The sequence below is a fragment of the Lepisma saccharinum genome, chromosome 13, assembly GCF_977018435.1.
Source record: "Lepisma saccharinum chromosome 13, izLepSacc3.1, whole genome shotgun sequence".
NCBI lineage: Eukaryota > Metazoa > Arthropoda > Insecta > Zygentoma > Lepismatidae > Lepisma > Lepisma saccharinum.
This window is the reverse complement of record NC_139241.1, coordinates 86,037,421-86,056,811: the sequence shown is the minus strand read 5'-3', so window position 1 is coordinate 86,056,811 and position 19,391 is coordinate 86,037,421. Positions and strand designations below refer to the sequence as shown.

Genomic DNA, 19,391 nt, shown 5'->3' with positions numbered 1-19,391 from the left:
AAAAACAGGAAAATACGGCCAAATGAGGACCAAAAATAGTCTGCGTAACCCCTCTCCCTGCCGAAAATCGTTGGCACGCCACTCTTTATCTCGGACACATTTTTAAAAATCAAGTCACGAGAAATTTTTATAATTTCGTATTAGAGACTGAAGTAAAGCACCTTTAACACGATCAAATAAATCATGAACAAGTCCTTGAATTGAACGCTTAAAAGGAAATGATGTCAGAGACAACGGCAGTTTTCTCATTGGATCCAAGGTTCGGTCAAATAATTTCTATTTAGGAATGGTTCTAATTAACGCGTATTTATATCCTCATTATATTCTAGAACGTTGCGCAGATTAAACGATTTATAAATATTGCCAGTTGTTCGACTCCTCTCTTTCAAGAACATTCCCTTTCGCGCCTTCCAGAGATTAAAAATTACAACGAATCGCCCTACGTGTGGCGCTACCTTTGTTGTGCAGCTTCCAAATGCTGACAAGTCTCTACATAGTGCTCAAGTTCGCTGCGACAACAGCGAAAGAGCAAGAAAAGTTTACGTGCAATATTATCAACATCAGGGTTATAGAACATTCTCCGTCTTGCCTTGATAAGTATTTCTCTCCGTAAATTATAGTCATATTTTTCAAGAAGCCAAAATCCTAATTTTATCTAATGTAAACAGAAATATTTCCTGAAGGTGTGTGTGGGGGGGGGGGCTCGAGCCCCCTGATTCCCACCTTGGCTACGCGCTATTAACAATAACAGGGTTCTAGAACATTCTTTGTCTTGCACGATAATTGTATCTCCTTAAATTATCGTCACATTATTCAAGAAGACAAGAACCTAATTTTATCTAGTGTAAACTGAAAAATGTATTTTCCTGGGGAGGGAGGCTCGAGCCACCTGATTCCCACCTTGGATACGCGCTAGTAACAATAACAGGGTTATAGAACACTCTTCGTCTTTTCTCGATAATTATTTCTCTCAAATTATCATCACATTATTCAAGAAGCCTAAATCCTAATTTTATATAGTGTAAACAGAAAAAAATCCTAAAGGAAGGGGGGCTGGAGCCCCTGATTTCCACCTTGGATACGCACTATTAACAATAACAAGGATACAGAACATTCTCCGTATTGCCTCGATAATTATTTCTCTCCTTAAATTATCGTCACATTATCCTATTTCACACCACAAGAAACCAAAAACCTCATTTTATCTAGTGTAAACCGAAAACTTTCGGAGAGGGCTCGAGCCCCCTAAGCCCCCTCCTTGGATACGTGCCTGAAATTACTTATATCTAAACCAGCGTTTTTTTTTCTGGCGGTACGCAACGGCACGTCGTATCGGCACCTTTCTATGGGTGAGCAATTTTTGAGCAATTTTATTGAGCAATTTTCACACCGAAAGTACCCCTGGGGGCATTGGTGCATGTACATTACAAAATACAACATGTTGACATCGCACTATATCTATACATCAATTTGGCAGAATTTTTTTTATAATAATATAACATAATATAGTAGTAAAACACACAATGACAAATTATTTGTTGAAGTGAACTAGTGCTGTAAAAGTACATGTTATATAGTGTATACAATCTAAATTTATTTTATAAAGTTTTTTAATTCTTGAAATTCTTGAACTGAATATAATGTGTATTCCAATAACAATTTTTTCACTTTACTTTTAAAGAATAAAACTAATAGTTTTGTTATGAAAGAAGAAAGAGAGCGTAACTATTTGCACCATCATTGATGAACACCAAAATATTTTGAGTAGTGCATACATAGATAACTTCGATTTACAGTTGAGACTGCTTTATCCGTAACTCAGTTATGCGTAATTCTGTTTCGTACGTAAATTACTGTAGGTCCCGGCAAAATATAATTGAAAACGTGTTATTTAAACCTTATTTGTACGTAATGCATTTATACGTACTAATTTTCATAAAATACAGTTGATTTGTACGTAACCAAGCTACAACAATGTCACAGAAGCGACAGTTTTCAGTTGCTACTGTTCGGCCATGGACAACAGAAAGAGGAAAAGTTGCACGCTTGACGAGAAAGTAAAATTTATACAGGAAGTGGATGCTAATCCACATAAAACTAAAATTGAAATACATTGGTATGGCGGGCATAATGGAAAATGGGAAAACACCACTGCACATCTTCGCCCCAGGATCCATTACTGGAGCACGGAATTCTACCGAGATCCTGGAAGGTTATGTTCGCTTTTTTCGGGGTGCAGCGGGCCCTGACTTTCTTTACATGGATGATAATGCGCGTCCACACAGAACTGTCCAAGTGACAGAGACACTGGAAAGAGAAAACATCACCCGCATGGACCGGTCTGCATATTCACCGGATCTCAATCCCATCGAACATGCGTGGGATGCTCTCGGAAGGCAGGTTGCACAAAGGAATCCCCCACCCCGGACCCTCCAGGAGCTGAAAACTGCACTTAAGGAAGAATGGGACAATATACCCCTCGTGCTCACGAACGCTCTCATCGACAGCATGCCAAACAGGTGTGCAGCTTGCTGTGCAGTCCGCGGTGGCCACACGCCATACTGATTTCCTCTGGACTCACTCTACCGTTAAAAATTTAACAGCCTGCCTGTTGGTTTAGAAAACTGTTTAGTTTAGAAAACACAACCGTTTTTTTAAATTTTAATTTGAATATGTTATCATGCATAAAGATAAATAATGATTATAGATTACACTTGCTCACACCATATATATATTGTTTACAACTGAATCATTCAAATTACATTAACTAGGGCAACTTATATCATGGCCGTTATTACTTAAAAAACGGAGACGATTTTTTTTTTTTTTTAACGGTAGTTGAACGCCATGCAATCCAAGACGCACCTAAATATTCAACATACAAAACCCGAAAAAATAAAAGAAATACAAAAATAAAAGCGTTCAGGACACACACTCCCTACTCAAAAGTAACATTTTTCCGGCGTTCCCCCCCCCCCCTCCTGCAACAATTCCTTGTGGTGCCTATGGTTGAAAGGTGTGGGTTTGACAGTTGACATTCAAAATGTAAGTAAAATACATTCGTAAGATTGAATTTCCGAGCTTCAAAAGAATATCTAGTGAAGAAGTGCTACGGCGAAAGAAACAAGAGGCTCTTAAGCCCAATATTCCCTTTAAATATGCCAATATGTGCAATTTTTGTCGAGTGAATTGAGGATTCAGGATTGAATTTAGCACGGAATTCAGGACGTTGAAGTGAGGACTGAATTCAGGGTAATTCAGGACGTCTGGGAGTGGGAATGTGACGAAACCAGGACGTAATCAGGGAGAACGTCAGGGACTGAAGTCAGGGCGTAAGTGAGCTAGGAAGTCAGGGCGTAAGCGAGCTAGGAAGTCACGGCGTAAGCGAGTTAGGAAATCAGGGCGTTAGTGAGTGAAGAAGTCAGGGCGTAAGTGAGGAGTAAAGTAAAAATAAAGGAACTTACTTATATTTCAAAAAGTGACTGTTAGAGGTACTTGATTTTAAAAGTAACTAATTTGTTACAATTCTTCAAAAAGTAACTGTTACTTGTAAACTGAGTTGCAAATAACTAGTTACTTCTAAACACTGAATTATAATTGTCAGCAGTGGCGGCGATTAGGGGGGGCTCAGTTGCCCCCTTCCCCACCCACTTTTTGCCACTTGTGCCCCCGCACTATGCTAAACCTTATGTACCAAAGGGAAGTTAAGCTGTCCTTGCTCCCTAGTTTTGGAACCCAAATCATTGTAACAGTTCATTCCAGCTGTACTTCTCTCGCTTTAAGGAACTCTTCGAGGTGGAAATTCTACCACATTTCCTGTTTTCCATCCAGGAAAAGACAAACCACACACTTCCTGCATCCAGCCATTGTTGTTAACCGCAGACTGTTGATATCAGAACGAAGAGATATCTTCCGTTTTCTAACTGAACAACAACCTATGAGCTTTTAGCGAAGAGAAAAAACTCGTGAATCATTAAAATGATCGGTTAAGGAACAATTTACGGTTGTGGAAGGTAAATGTATTGTTGACCTCTGCCATAGTTCGGATGATGTGATCAGCATCACGCCCGGCCGCCTTTACGCATTGGAACTTTACTTCCATTCGCTTCACAGAGAAACAGGGGCTGGCTCTAAACCAGATACGCGTCCGGTCGGCTTCCTCTGGGGTTGCGACAAAGATGCCGAACTGAGGTTCCAATGCAGACTTAAGCTCTACCCACTTATACGAGGCTGGGTGGGCCTCAGAGCCACGGGGAAATGACTGGAACGTAGTTACCGTCATTGACTGAAGGTTCCCATAAGAAATGCAACTGCCTAGTTTCGGAACGCTTCCCACGTACACAGACTGCGTGCATTGGATAGCAAGCGAGGCATCTTGCTTTATCCTTGGCTGGACGTTGAAGACATCGTTCAGTTGCCACTTACGTAATTTCGTTGTTCATTTTTCCTGGTTGAGTTCATGAAAACACCTTTTCATATTCCTCAGCTATTTGCTCAGTTATTAGCCGAGGCGTGTTCTGTGTGTTCCACGTCACGGTCGAAGGTTTTCAGAGCATCCGGAAAGATGGAGGGAAAAATTACGAGCACTCGGCGTAGAATCAACGTTAGTGAGAAATCTTGATCGTTCCTCAGCGTAGGTCAGAAAATAAACAACAAATTCTCGGAACAAATGTTTGACTTTAAAAAGACAGTTCGGGGAGTATTTTCATCTCCCTCGCAGAGAGTTGTTTCAAGTCAACTTTATGCACAGAAAGGCTAATCGGGACTGGGCCCAGTGTGCGAAATCCTGGGGGGAAACAACCACCAACAACCTTGGCCTCAAAATTTCCCCCACCAAAAATTTCGGCGAGCGGAGAGTTTTTGTTAAACAAACAAAAGATAAGCAATTACGTACTTTTAATTTCAAATATACTTTACAAAGAATAATATGGAAAACACACAGAAATGAGTGTAGTTGTGAATGTTGAATGCTTTCTCTCTTTCAAGAGATCGTTAACAAATCTACACCAACACGCACAATAAAACTAAAACAAGAATCCAAGACAATAATAACTGTGAAATCTAACCATGGACGTCCGCACGAGTTTTTTCAGGGAGGGGAAAGCAAGGTATTTGTTTCCAGGGTGGGGCAAAGGTGTAATAGTGATGGCCACTAAGAAAACACTATTTCAGTCTGAAATTATCATGTTTCTTCAAGGTATTTATAATAATTAACATAAATTACTGTGACTGAAATGAAATTGTGTAAAATATAAAATTTCTAGTTGGACATTCATTTTCCAGGGACGTCCATGAACAAAACTGATTTATATTAACATAAAACAAGAAGTAAATAAAAATTTACACATAATAAAACCACTTCAACTATTTCATAATTTATTGACATCTTGAACCGGTTAGTAAAGGAAATAGTTTGCTACTTTATAATATCTGTATATTATATATATATATATATATATATATATATATATATATATATATATAACAAATACATTTCTTTATATATAATTAATAATAATATTTTAAATTAGTAATTTATTTTTACTTTTAATAACATTATAAATATGCATATCGCATAATTTATGTTTCTTGGGGAGAGGGGGGTTTGTAAATTAAGATCCTTCTCCCCCCCCCACACCAGTCTTCAATGATTTCGCACCCTGACTGGACCTACAGTTTAAAGTAGGATCCGAACCACTATGTGCCTCTACAGGATATCGAACCCACGAACCCTGGATTACAAGGCGCCGACGTTACCACTAGGCTATCGGGGAGGCCGCAAATACTATTTGACTCTATGTCATGAGTACTGGAAACGTTTAATGAAGAAAAACTTACAAAAATTGGAGTCTGAAATGTGACACTTGAAAGCACTTTCTCAAAATTCATTTCAAGGAGCTTTCAGACTGAAGCGACACGTGTCTCTTGGAAACCAACACTCGGAAATAAATGAAACTTTTCGAACCGAAGCGCTTGTGGATTGATTTGATTAGGTTTTTCTGTCACTTTTGTCTAATCGAAACGACGAGGATGAGTAACGATTTGTTGGAATTGATGAAGCCACAAACAACACCCACACCCGGGACGCCGTAGCACACCGTTAACCACTCCGCCACGGAGGTCAGTAAAGAACTCGGGAAAATCCAAATCTACCTTCAAATGACACGTTTTGTCTTGAATTACGAAATATTTTATTGAGCACCTCCTCTCCTCTTCGGAAGAAATATTGAGAACGCCTTATAGAGACCCTCAGAGATGTTCGTGTTTCTTTTCATCGCGACGATGATGATGATGATTGGTAGTTAGATGACGGGACACTCACGACATAAATAAAGCGGACATATGGAGAAATATACAAAAGAACCAAGTAATTGGGAAATATTACGCAAAATTTTATAGACGCTATAAAAATGGTGTATCGGAGTCGAAGAAACAAGAATGTAATTCATTTAAGACAAATATGTAAAACTTCGCACTTTATTATTATTAATGCTTACATCAACGACGTGAGAACCCTTAGCCCTACAATAATTGCAAAAACATCATTTTTTAAAAGCTCTGCCACATTTTCTCACTTTTGACTTTTGTTTTAAGTCAACTTTATGCACGTATGGGCTAATCGGAACCGGACCTGCAGTTTAAAGCGGCATCTGAATCATTCCGCCGGGTATCAAACCCAGAACCCTTTCCTTACAATTGTAATGATACCTGGTTAGGTTAGAGGCAGCTACAATTTCCCACGTGTGAGCATGCATTGCGCAAGTGGGATTCCCCTCTACCCAGGGAGACATAAGACACTCAAACCTCAGGGCTGCCAACTTTCCACAAGCATCTTATCTGCAACCGTGTCAAGGACGGGGAGGCGCTGGTCGGATGGCCAGCCTGCGGAGCTCTTATGTAACATATGGGCGAATATGTCACACCTGGCTATCTCTGGAGTGACTTGTGTATCCATTGTTTGTCGAACTTATTGTTAGAATCAATATTGTTCACAATTCAACCTTGAACTTTCTTCAATTTGTTTCTTCGACTACTTGGGATCATGGCTGTGAACATAGGCGTCCGGAAGGGGGCAAGAGGGGTCGTGGCCCCCCTGTAAAATGAAAGTCAACCAAAAGTTATATATTTTTGACATATAATTTCATTTCAGCCCCAATAATATGTGTTAATTATTGCATAAATATGATCAATTCAAATTTAAGCAATGTTTTTTTGAGGAAACAACACTATTATTAGAGAAAATGTGCCTTGTTTGCCCCCCTGGTGAAAATACCTTCCTTGCCCCTCCCTGGAAAAAATCCTCCGGACGTCTATGGTTGTGTAGCCGCTCGCCTGACATACAGAGAGAACGAGAGGGGTTAGTTAGCTGCTTGTCGTGCATTTCTCGTGAAATTCTTATAGCCTGGTTTGATAGCTATTTCACATCACCCCTTTCCATTGAAAATGTTTGAGTTGAATTCAATATGGTGGACCTCTGCTTGACACACACACAACTATGGTTTCCCCTGTGCCTCGCATGTTTCTATCATCACCAAATGTACCCAGCGTAACTGGGGTGTTAAGGGACCTTAAACTCACCCCAATACATTGTAATGAGGCCTTTATCAGTCACACAGCTATACATATCATTTTGTATCTTCTGAATCCATTACAGTCCCAGTTTGATTTTTCATGTGTTTCAGAATATCTTTTTTTCACGATATTTGGAGATGACACGTGTTGAGATTTTCAAGGTCAAAAGCCAAGGTTACGTGACAATATTTTCCTTCTATCCAAAGGTAGGCGTGTTACATATCATTGGAACGCTTGTTCCATTCCCTGCACAATAAACTTTATCTCAGCTTTCTTAGTTAAACAGGAGGAGAGTTTCAGCACATTTAGCTAAACGAGCTGAGAAAGGGCAATTTCTGGGAACTTTGACCTTGAATAATTTTACAATTACAAGACAAACGAGACTCGTGCATAGTTTCAACTCCCCAATTTTCATGGAGATCAGAGATGATCAGGTTGGGGGCTGTGTTGATTTCACATGGAATGACTCGTAGCGTAATCCGGTCATGGAAACCTACAACAACGACTTGGGGTTCATCGTGCTGACCACACGTCACCCTGTAACTGGTTGGATGATTTCCAACCTCTGGTAGGGGGTAGGTAGGCACTGGCCCCCACGGGTTATTATACGTATATACATATCTATAGTTCAATAGCCAAAAAATATGAAACAGATTGAGATTCACGTGTAAACTTTTCTAAATAAATAATTTGCAGAGTTTTTATAATATTAATTTGCATCAAACCCACGGAAAATTTATAAAAGTTCGGGGGTACTGCTCCCCGAAGACCCCTACCGACGTACCCGGGAAGAGGAGCAAGAAGCAAATAGAAGAGAGAAACGGATATAAATTAACTGTGTTTCCTTCTATCAAAGGAGATTCATTATTTTGTCGGATGCTAAATTTAGAAGCGCCTTCTCAATGGTCGAACTCCATCGTGAAGTTTGCAATCAACGAACAACCTGTTCAAACGTCGGGATCTGAAAATGTTGATTTGAAATGAAATTGTGATTTTCTTTCAATGGCCTAACATTGACGTGGTTACTATGCTAAATATTTTTAAAAGTCAAAGTTTGTTATTTAAGTTCAATTTATGTACATATAGGCTAATCGGGACTGGACCGACAGTTTACATTGGAATCCGAACTCCCATGTGCCTCCACCGGGGATAGAACAAGACGACGTTCACGAGGCCATAAGAATGTAAATAACGTGGTCTATTTAACAGACGACACTGGATGAGCAAGGAAGCACTAGCCCAGCCTCAAATAACCTTGGGTAATCTATTGCAAACAGCCAACTGAGAAGCACTGGAGGGATAACAGATAGAATAAACGATGGCAGAAGTAAGAGACAGAAATGAAAAGATACAGAGGAATAAAACTTCATTCACATCTACGCTCCAGTAACGATCGCACCCCCCCCCCCCCCCGTTCGTATTAAGGAAGAGTTGGTTCCTGATTTTTTTTGATTTGATTTGATTTAGTTTATTTTACTTCGCGTTTTGTGCCTCTTGGCTAATTTGCGAAGATGGGGATGAGTGATGAAATGGATGAATGGACATTCACAAACAACCAAGCCCGACCGGGATTCGAACCCGGGACCCTTGGCGTCGCAGCGCGATGTGCTAACCACTCGGCCACAGGGTCGGGCGAGTTGGTTCCTGAGAAAAAGGGAATTTTCTTTAGTGCGAGGAAGGGAGATAGAGAGGAAGAAATACGAAAAAGAGGGAAGAGTAAGGAAAAGAAAGAAGGGTAAAGAAAACAAAGGCTAAGAGAGAAAGAAGGTAGGAAAACAATATGAAAGAGGAGAGGGGAAGAGTGACAGAATTAAGCAAATAAATACAGGATGCGAAAGACAGAAGAGAAATAGAGCCAACTTTAAAATATGTTGTCTGCTCCATAGGCGTTCACACGGAGGGCAAGGGGGGCAGTTGCCCCTCCCTCCACTTAGAAATTTAATGTAGAGAAATTTTATTAGCGTTATTAAACAATATTTTCAAGCCTACGAAAGTTCCCAGCAACTACTTAATTGGATCTCACTTCGTTCTCCAGCAAATCACTTGTTATTAAGACTCGCGCATTTTATTCGTTAGCCTAGTGGTCGCAGAATAAATTGGTCACAAATTGGAAATGAATAAATTATATGTTTTGAATCTGCTGTATGAAATCATGTTAACATGTAAATTAGTCTGAACCACAAAGAAAAAAAATTAAGGGGAGGAGAACAGAGAACTTTTGTGTCACAGATGCTGGAATTCTTCTAATAAGAGTGATTTTCGGTGGGTCCGGACGCACACTATATACGCTGTACCCAGAGGCGCAACCAAGATTTTTTGTTGAGTTGGTGTTTAAGTCCACTTTATGCACAGTAAGGCTAATCGGGACTGGACCTACAGTTTAAAGTGGGATCCGAACCACTTGTGCCTCCACCGGGTATTGAACCCGGGACCCCTTGATTACAAGGCGACGACGCTACCACTGCGCCATGTGGGAGGCCCCCAAGATATTTTTTTTTGTCTGGGGGAGGGCAAGTACCAGAGTATACGTACCAATAATAATACTTCGCTTATTGCGCTACTTTTGACTAATTTGCGAACATGGGGATGAGTGACATGATGAAATTGATGAATGGACACTCACAAACATCCATGCTCAAGCCGGGATTCGAACTCGGGACCAACATTAGTAGTAGTAGTAGTAGTAGTAGTAGTAGTAGTAGTAGTATCAAATACGTTTATTACCCTCGTAATTTTTTTTAAAAAGGAGGTGCTAAAGCATTTGTATTCGAAGAAACGATTTGATTTTTTTTTTTCAAAACTTTCAATTTCACATTAATAATGGAAAACAAGCACGCAAACTATTTTTGAAAGACGGAAAATGCTTGATAAATGCATTCCAAATATAATTCATTTTTACATTAACATGTATAACTTTCATGCACGATATTATGTTTCACATTATGCAACATGGGCTGACGTGGACACTAAATTGTTTACGTATTCAAAGTTTCTTTAATACATGTATATGTATACAACATATATTATTTAAATACAGTACACATCCAATTCATCCATCTCACAATAAACCAACAGTAAAAATTACATAAATTGTTTCTCAAATGTGCACGCTTCCTTTCCTCAAAACAATTGTTCATGCATTTAAAACGAAATCAACTAAGACAAGTTTCATTCCTCTGTCTGGTAATTTACAATGCATTACAGAGAACAATGATACATTGCGAGCGAAGCGAGAAAGAAAATTTTTGTATCCAATTTTTTTGCGGGCTGAAATCAATGTTGATTTAACAGGGCGCATATAATTTCACGGGACGCCAATGCATTATCTCTTTTACAACCCTTGTGCCTTGTGATCAAGGAGCTCCGGGTTCGATACCTGGTGGAGGCACATGGCACAGTGGTTCGGATCTCACTTTAAACTGTAGTCTGTCCTGGTTAGCGTAAATCAATCAATCAATTTTACAACTTATTTCTATTTAGATCGTTTGGCACCCAGGGCCGACTCCCGCCGCCCCCTAACTAAAGTTCTGAACTTGATAAGACCAAGAAAACCAGGTATTGCGAGCAAAGAAAAGTTTACGAAATTATTTTTATTTGCATAAAATTTGAAGTTCAGGGAAGAAATTGCCCCTGCAGGCACACTTAGCCATCAATGTTTGCTCCCCTTGCCCCCCATAGAACTCATTTCCGTCCAAAGTTGGGGGGGGCAACTGGCTGTACCCATCAATACAATAAAACAGTGAGAAGGAATTAGACTTTTCTTTCTCCGACTGAACTTTCATCAAGGTTTTTGCCCCCCCCCCCACTTTATCAGAAGGACTGCGCACGCCCATGGTCTGCCCTTGAGTCACCCGACGACGCCAATAACTTAGATATAGAAAAACAGAAACTTTCTTATTAATTATTTAACCTGTACGTATATGTATAGTGTATATTTGCAACTTACTGTTAATGAAAACACTTAATATTTTGCATGCCAATGTTTGTGTGTGTGTATAGAGCATGTTTAGCTAAACTAAACCCAGACAAACCCCTCTCTAAGTACGCCACTTAAAGGCATTTGTCACAAAAACTTGAACGAATATTTGACCTTCTAATCATGACCGCCCAATGTATCGATAGACTGAAAGGAAATGCCAATAAACGTTTCAGAAGCAAATAGATAACGAAGCGTGAGGATTAATGGTCTATTCTTTTTTGCCCGTTATCTCAACACTCATTAGCGATGATATTTGTTGGTTAATAGCGGTTATAGGCGTAGCCACTTCAGGGATTTATGAGCGTACATTAGTGGTTAATCAGTTCCATAGTTTGCAACACTGTGCATAAAATGCTCGGTAGCTTCCCATCAATAAAGAATCCTTTGAATTAACTTTACGGTGTTTCGGAAGACGCAGTTCAGTCAAAAAAATTAAATCTTACAGCAGGCTATGTTAATTCTTTTAATGGAAACATTACAGGGATCATCACTTAAGAATATTTACACAAAAAACTATCTCTTGAAACGTTCCACCAGGTGGCAGGTTGGTCTGTTAAATTAGACTGAGAATTTCTATGCACTGAAAATATGCAGTAAAAACTTTAAAAATATGCACTGTAAATGTGCAAAATAAAATTTAACATGAACAATAATTGCGAAAACAATCCTAGTATCGTTTGTAATTACCCTTTCGAACGAATGCGACATATCGTCTGTATTATCGTGCCTTCATGCGACGTATTCTGTTATAAAATCTAGAGTATGGTGGATTACGCAGCACAGCCTGTGCGAAGAGACCGCTTACTGCTAAACAGGCAGTCTGATAATATCATAGCTGTTGATGAAAATAAAATAGATAAGCAACTAATCGTTTTAACGGTTCATGGAGAAAATGCTGAGAGATACACGGACACTTTCCTAGAAAGTTCATAATGTGCCAAAAGAGCAAAGAAAGAAAGCATCATTAAATATATGAATGAAATGAATCTTCTACAAAAAAATGTCAATCATAGTAGAATATTGAACGTGATTATACACACATAATTGACATAAAAGAGGCATAATACGAGTATATATAATCAATCATTGCTCGAAAAATGTTCTTCAAAGCTAGGCGCCAGCTCTGAAAATCAGGCGCCAGGAAACTACCTACTAGCAATTGTGCATACTACAGAGTGTTTCAAAAGTCGCACAACCCAAATTTTGAAAACGTATATCATGAAAACCGTAAGAGGTATCTATTTACACCAGGTTTTCTGCACTAAACTAATCATGTACGCTATCACTGGGTTAATAAATTTGTTAGGATCAGTGGCGTGCGGTAATAAATCAGGCAGGGGAACAGGTCAACCTGCACTTGCCCCCACCCCCACCCCCACCCCCGCATGGGTGCCTTAATATAATACAGTAGATCAAGTAAAATTCAACCCTTATTGAAATAAACCAAATCAATATACGATACATATACTGTATTACAAATTGTCAGAAGTGACAAACATGAGGCACGTTAAAACTATATGACAATAATAGTTTTAAAGCAAATGTGATATAGCAAATATAAAGAAAACATTAAAAATATAATTGTTGATGCGCAAGAAAGAAAAAATTGATAATATAAATTTATGAATGATCTGAGAAACAAAAATAATGTTTTGTCGGAACCTGTTTCATCTCTTTATTCGTAGATTAACCTTTTACATGCCGAATTGTCTTTGGATTTGAAATTAATGAGTTTATCAGTAATTTGTGTCTCTTTGATGTACATTAAAGAGAATTATTTAAAAAAAATATAATTTTTTATTTTCTCTATATGTAAACTGGAGTGTTCCCAATTGGGAACATTGGCGTTTCATGTGAAGTATTATTACAGAGTTTTCTAATTATAATTCAACTGGACCAGCATGTTTTCCGTTTATATATTAGCATAGTAAATGTACAGAAATATTACATATAAGCTTACAGAGAGTCAGACAACAATACAACCTTCAAAATACAAAATACTAATACAAATACATAATAGGATAACATAATTGTATAAAAATGAGAAAACATCCTTGTGCAATTTTTCTCAAGGAGAAAAGGGTTTATTTTATTGAAAATGTAGCAATACCAAGTTTTAAATATATGTAGTTTACAAATTTGAAAATGAAAAAGAAATACACACACACACACAGAATGTCCTAAACTGGTGAGTTTACAAATTTGAAAATGAAAAAAAAATATACACACACACACACAGAATGTCCTAAACTGGTGATAAGCCAGTGTAAATGCATATTTCTTGCACACTCGCGACATTGTAGGCGAGCATTTTTTTGGCAAAATGCACACCTTCCTTGTCCTGCTTCAATCAGAAAATGACCATCAGTTTTCCTCATAGACCCTGGGATTTCAAATCGTGGTCCTGGCCTCGAAGATGTTCGTGGATTTTTGCGAATAAGGAAGGTAGCTACTTCTCTTCGAAAATCCAAGTGATTCTTTGAACTCTTCCCATGAAGTTCTTGGTGAATTTTCCAGGCTGCAACAACTGCCACATTCAAAGCATTGGAAAATAAATTCCACCACCATTTTTTCCCTCGCAGCTGAGGTCTGTAGCTGGACAGCATACGGTCGAAGACATCGACGCCCCCCATTCCTTTATTGTACTTTCGTACTAAGTGAGGTTTAGGGACATCAATCCTCTTCTTTGATTGCCGAGAGTACCGCTTTGCTGTTCCTAATGGCAAGTGTGTCTGGTAGTTGGATGCCAAGGTGACTACGGAATTATCATTCCATCTACACATGTAAATATCACCATCACATTGAAAGTCAAACTCTCCTCTTTTCTTTTTCTTCATTTCATTTGTTGGTACCAAGGGACATCTACCAGTCCTTCCTTCTCGTACTGTACCTATTGCTTTGAACCCCTTTATTTTCAGCTCTTTCAGCAATGTGTATGAGGTAAAGAAATTATCAAAGAAAACTTCAACTTGCAGAGGATTAGTGACAACATTCAATAAGGCTCTCACCACTCTAGTCCCAAGTGGTGAGTTAGATTCATCTTCTTCCTTTCCTTGATAGATTTTCATAACATAAGGATATCCATCACTTGAACTAAGAGTCCAGATTTTGAAACCGAAACGAATCGGTTTTCCCTTTATGAACATCTTGCAAGAATGATGCCCATAATAGGGAACCATTGATTCGTCGATGCTGAGTTGTTTATGAAAAATTCCATATTGCTGAAGATTGTTGTTTAGCTCATCATATAATGGTGAAATTTTTCCAAGTTTATCAGCTTGTTTCAATTGAGTATTGTCCATAACGTGGAAATATTTCTTTATATCCCGAAACTTCTGCCTGGGCATCGCAGTTGGGACAATTGGTACAGTCACGTCTTCTGCTGTTGACCAGTACATATCTTCCCTTGGAACATTGTGATAACCGCTGATTAGAAGCAAACCAAAGAACTGAGCTATGTCATGTTTGGTGAACGACACAATTTTGCCCTTTTGAGCTGCATATAGGCACGTCATTGAAGAGAGATGCTCGAGGTATGTCTCTGGTAAAATTTTATGAAACAACTCAATAGGTTCCAGTGACAGTAATTCTGGGTGTTTGTCGGATAAGCACTGAAATGAATCATCGCAATGGAGCGAATTGTTTTCTATAACCGTAGACTTCTTCCACGAAGGATGTCCTACCTGTTTACTTGATGCCCCTTTAGCCTTTCTTGATGTGGTTGGCTGAAGAGACTCCGGAGTAGATTGTTCCACGTTAGTTGTGACAACCAATTCACCACACACATCTGAAGGAACCACTTCTTCCAAAACGTTGTCATCAATTTTTTCCTCATCCGTAAGATCTGCAGTTTCTTCTGGAGGCAACTGACAAATATCCACTACATCTCCAATGTCTTCAGTATCGTCATCTAAAATTTCATTCAAATACTGAAAAGCTGCTTCCAATGTTAGGAAACGATTCGATGCCATGTTGTTCGTACAAATGTTGTTGAAAGACTGAATTTTATAACAACGAGACGGCATGAATCAACAGAAGCTGCTAACAGAACGTGGCACAAAACAAGCCGGGATCTTTGTTATACAAACAATGTAAAAACAATTATTTCAAATATACTTGTAGCCAACAATAAGCATGACTTTATTTCCATTGTTGACCAATTTACAAAACAATCTTGCCTCACAACTGTGAGAAAATAAAATTTCTCTTCAGTTTTTCGTGCGAGTTATTTGTTGTCTGTAACCATTGTTCATGCAAAACGCCAATGTTCCCATTTGGGAACATGATAATAAACTTAGGTCCAGATTAATAGAAATCAATGAAAAACCCATTCTAATGCATTTCATGTAATACTAGCATTATGTTCTGCCCGATATTGTACAAAGAAGAAAAAAGTAATTTATTAGGGTGTAAATAAAAAATATATAATGTTATGAATGCAATTTTAACCATTTTTGTGTAATTTCATAGTATACTATCCAGACGATAATAATGAAAATATTAATTAAATGTTGTTAATAATAAATATACACCCTAAATTAATAGATGAAAAAAGAAAACTTTGAAAACAAAATTTTCAGTATAGTTTTAAATTGAAAATTAGTTGATGTTCCCAATTGGGAACATTGGCAGGTAAAGGGTTAAGTTGACGTTTTTTCGTAGAGTTGAGTATTCTTGTAATTCAAACGTCCTCAATGCAATAATGGTACACAGGTGGCAGACTTTTTTCATGACGTCCGCTAGATTAGTAGAAGTTGTTAATGTGACAAAACCCGACCTGTTCCAGACTCCCTTCTCAGGATTAAACAAGGACAACAATATTATTTGCCACTGCAAGAATATCCAGTTAATCATTTTACAGAGTTGTAGTAACTCGTTTGAAAATGGCTTGTGTATGATTTCGTTTTAGTTTTGAATTCAGCTAGGATGTGTTGGTTTGTTGTTATATCTGCAAAGTTCAATGAACTAAAGGCTTTCGTCCTCAGCCGGTCGATCATACAACACTCGCAACATTCGCTTTCTTGTCCTGCCGCTGCGTGCCTTGAAACACTAGTCTTGGGGTTGGTGGAACAGGTGGATGTGAGCTGTTCCCTCGGAAGCTATTTCCCAGCGTTTAGCCAAAGCATTTAGCAGACGCTTAGACTGTAGAAGATTTGAGAATTTCGCCAAAGGGTGATGTGAACCGTAAACTTTTTCTATCTTTCTTATTAGTAGAAACCAACGCCTACTTAAAACACCACATATAAAAAGAAAGATAAAATACTTTCAATAACATTACCCACATTGACTGCCAAGCAGGAGAATAGGGGTGGGTGAACTCAGGGGCATCCTCCAGTCAATGGATACAGGGAAAAGGGGCAGCAGGAGCGTGGTGACAATCACATTCACTATGGCAAGGTACCTTTCTAATGAGCTCGCACCGAGGTTGCTACCTTCGCTCGATCCGAAATGTTATCAGTATTTTGAAATCTCTCGACAGAAATCATCTTGCTAAAAACGCAAAGGCAGATTTACGCCCAGTAGATCCGGAAACGATTTTGGTGTCGAATCGTAACCTAATCCGGGTTTATTGTATTTTCCAGGGTTGTTAAAGGTTCAGCAATTGTAAATAAACTCAACAAGCGTAAATGGGTTCTGGACAGTAAAGCACCTTTTTAGCTTTAAAGTATTTCAGTTCGGTCCCGAAACCATTTTCCGGAATTTAAATACGGTATACAACAATATGCAACTTGGACTGAATTTAAATAGTGCGAGGAAAAAAAGTTCTGGTCCTGTTGACCAGATAGAACCCAATAGAACCCATTAGAATCTGTGGTTTCTGGAACTGGACGTTTAAGAACTCTTGTATTTTCGCCTGTCAACAGTTCCATGTTATTTCATGTGGAAATTACGTGGTTAAGGACAACAATCGTCAACGTAGCTCCGATCTTATCCTTGGAAAGATTGATTATGATGATGTCCAATCAGGGGCTTTGGGAAGGGGATGGGTCGACCTCTCCCCCTTGGAAATTGCCATCGTTCAAGTTACTAAAGCAGAAAGTTTACTAATTACACTTATTAGCTAAAAAGTTGATAACTTTTAGTTATTAGATAACGTAACAGAAAACTGAAAATAAAACTGCGTTCGATCGAGAAAATTGAGTGTAAAATAATGGGACCAGATTATATTTTCATATTCTAGTATTTAATCCACATTTCATTAAACTAGTTTTCGGTTTCTCCTTCCACAACCCTTTTTAGTTTGGTTCTTTAACGAGTTCAGGGACAGAACATTTCCTTTAAGTTGTTCCCATTCTACATTTGCTTTTTTTTTCTTCGCTTTTTGTGCCACTTTTCGCTAATTTGCGAAGATGGGGATGAGTGATGAAACTGAAGAATGAACACTCCCAGACATCCATGCCCAGGCTGGGATTCGAACACGGTACCCCTGGCGTCGTAACGTACGGCAATTTACTGAAAACGCCCGTTCTCTTGCAGAATAGCTCCATGTTAGGGCTTTCGATTGATACGAAAAAAGTGTTTTTTTTTAAATAATTAATCCTACTTTTTCTGATAGCATACATACCAAGGATGGAAACTAACATTTTGCATTATTAAAGTGATATTCTGGCAACTGTAGCCTCATGCACTACTTGGACAAATTTAAGGGATGAGGGTGTTACAGGGATCCGGTGGGACCGATTGTCGCTGACGATTCTTGTAAGTTGTACACTCACTGCAGTATGTTTCTTTATACAGCATATTTGCAGAAGATACAATTCAATCTGCAGGTGTATCAACATACGCTGTATAAAACACTTTATTCATAACTTCGTTGACCCTGTACAGGGAATGAATGAAAAATTGGTGTAAAATATATTTGGAGATTTTGCCAACGTAACCACGGAAATTATTGATTTTCGAAGATGCACTTAAAAAGTACTTTGTGGACGTTACGGTGCTCGTAAATTGCAGCGGTTTGGAGCCTTTCAGTAATAAAAGTAGTTTCATAGACGAAACGTTTGGAAACAACCAAATGCAACAAGCTAATACACTCCAAGCATAGAATTCCATGAACAACATACCTAAGTTAACCTACGCAGAATCTATCCACAATCTGAACTGTAATGACTAATAATAAGCACAGTGAAATAAACCTTTTTGGTACTCACGCGGTTCCGCCGAGACGCAGAGAACAGCACAGCTGATAAGTGCAAGAATCAACATGTTTCTGAAGGAGGCGACAGACACTCAATGCGCTTCCCGCTGTCACATTGGTATTTCAACTCCACGCGAAAACAAAACAACTTTGGTGGTGACGTCATTCGCTTGGAAAAGGTAGAGCGACAGCCTCCATTTTCCCCCTCGGAGCAGAATTCTATCGAAGAAGGTGTTCAAGGGGGAAAGTTTCGCTGCCGATTTGTCTCAATGCTAACCTTGGCCGCTTGAATACATTGTGTCCCGGATGTAGAAGCTACGAGTCTTTATTGCATTGGAAGCTTTTTTAGCCGGCGAATACTTGATCTGCGGAACCGATAATCAGGCACGATACGACTTGGCTTATTGTTCGACTCGTGCAGCCCTGTGTCAGCGCAACTTAAGTGCTGCAAGCCACATTTCGATTGAACACTCGTCGTGGGAAACAAATGAAGGGAAAAAATATGCCTGCGTAATTTGGGAACGGCCAAGCTGCCTACACAGGCACGTAGCCAGGATTATATTTCGGGGGGGTCATCCCTTATCAGCACAGGCGTCGCCAGAAATATTTGTAGAGGGGGCAGGTCGCTGATAAAACTTCATTAGTACAAATAATAATGACAATAATAATTATTATACCACGGTTATAATTGTCATTTTACTA

At 38.9% G+C, this 19,391-nt stretch overlaps 1 protein-coding gene across 2 annotated transcripts in view; it reads right to left on the bottom strand.

Moving 5' to 3' along the window:
* The window catches only part of LOC145997499 (uncharacterized), a 72,524-nt gene extending 53,548 nt beyond the window's left edge, over window positions 1–18,976 (bottom strand). Inside the window, exon 1 of one of the 2 annotated variants that reach the window (XM_083134616.1) lies at window positions 18,703–18,976. In XM_083134616.1, the coding sequence (XP_082990742.1) occupies window positions 18,703–18,757 (55 nt within the window). In that variant the 5' untranslated portion in view covers window positions 18,758–18,976. The remainder of the gene's footprint in view (window positions 1–18,702) is intronic. The other variant, XM_083134617.1, reaches the window with a different exon arrangement.
* Window positions 18,977–19,391: the final 415 nt, after the last annotated feature.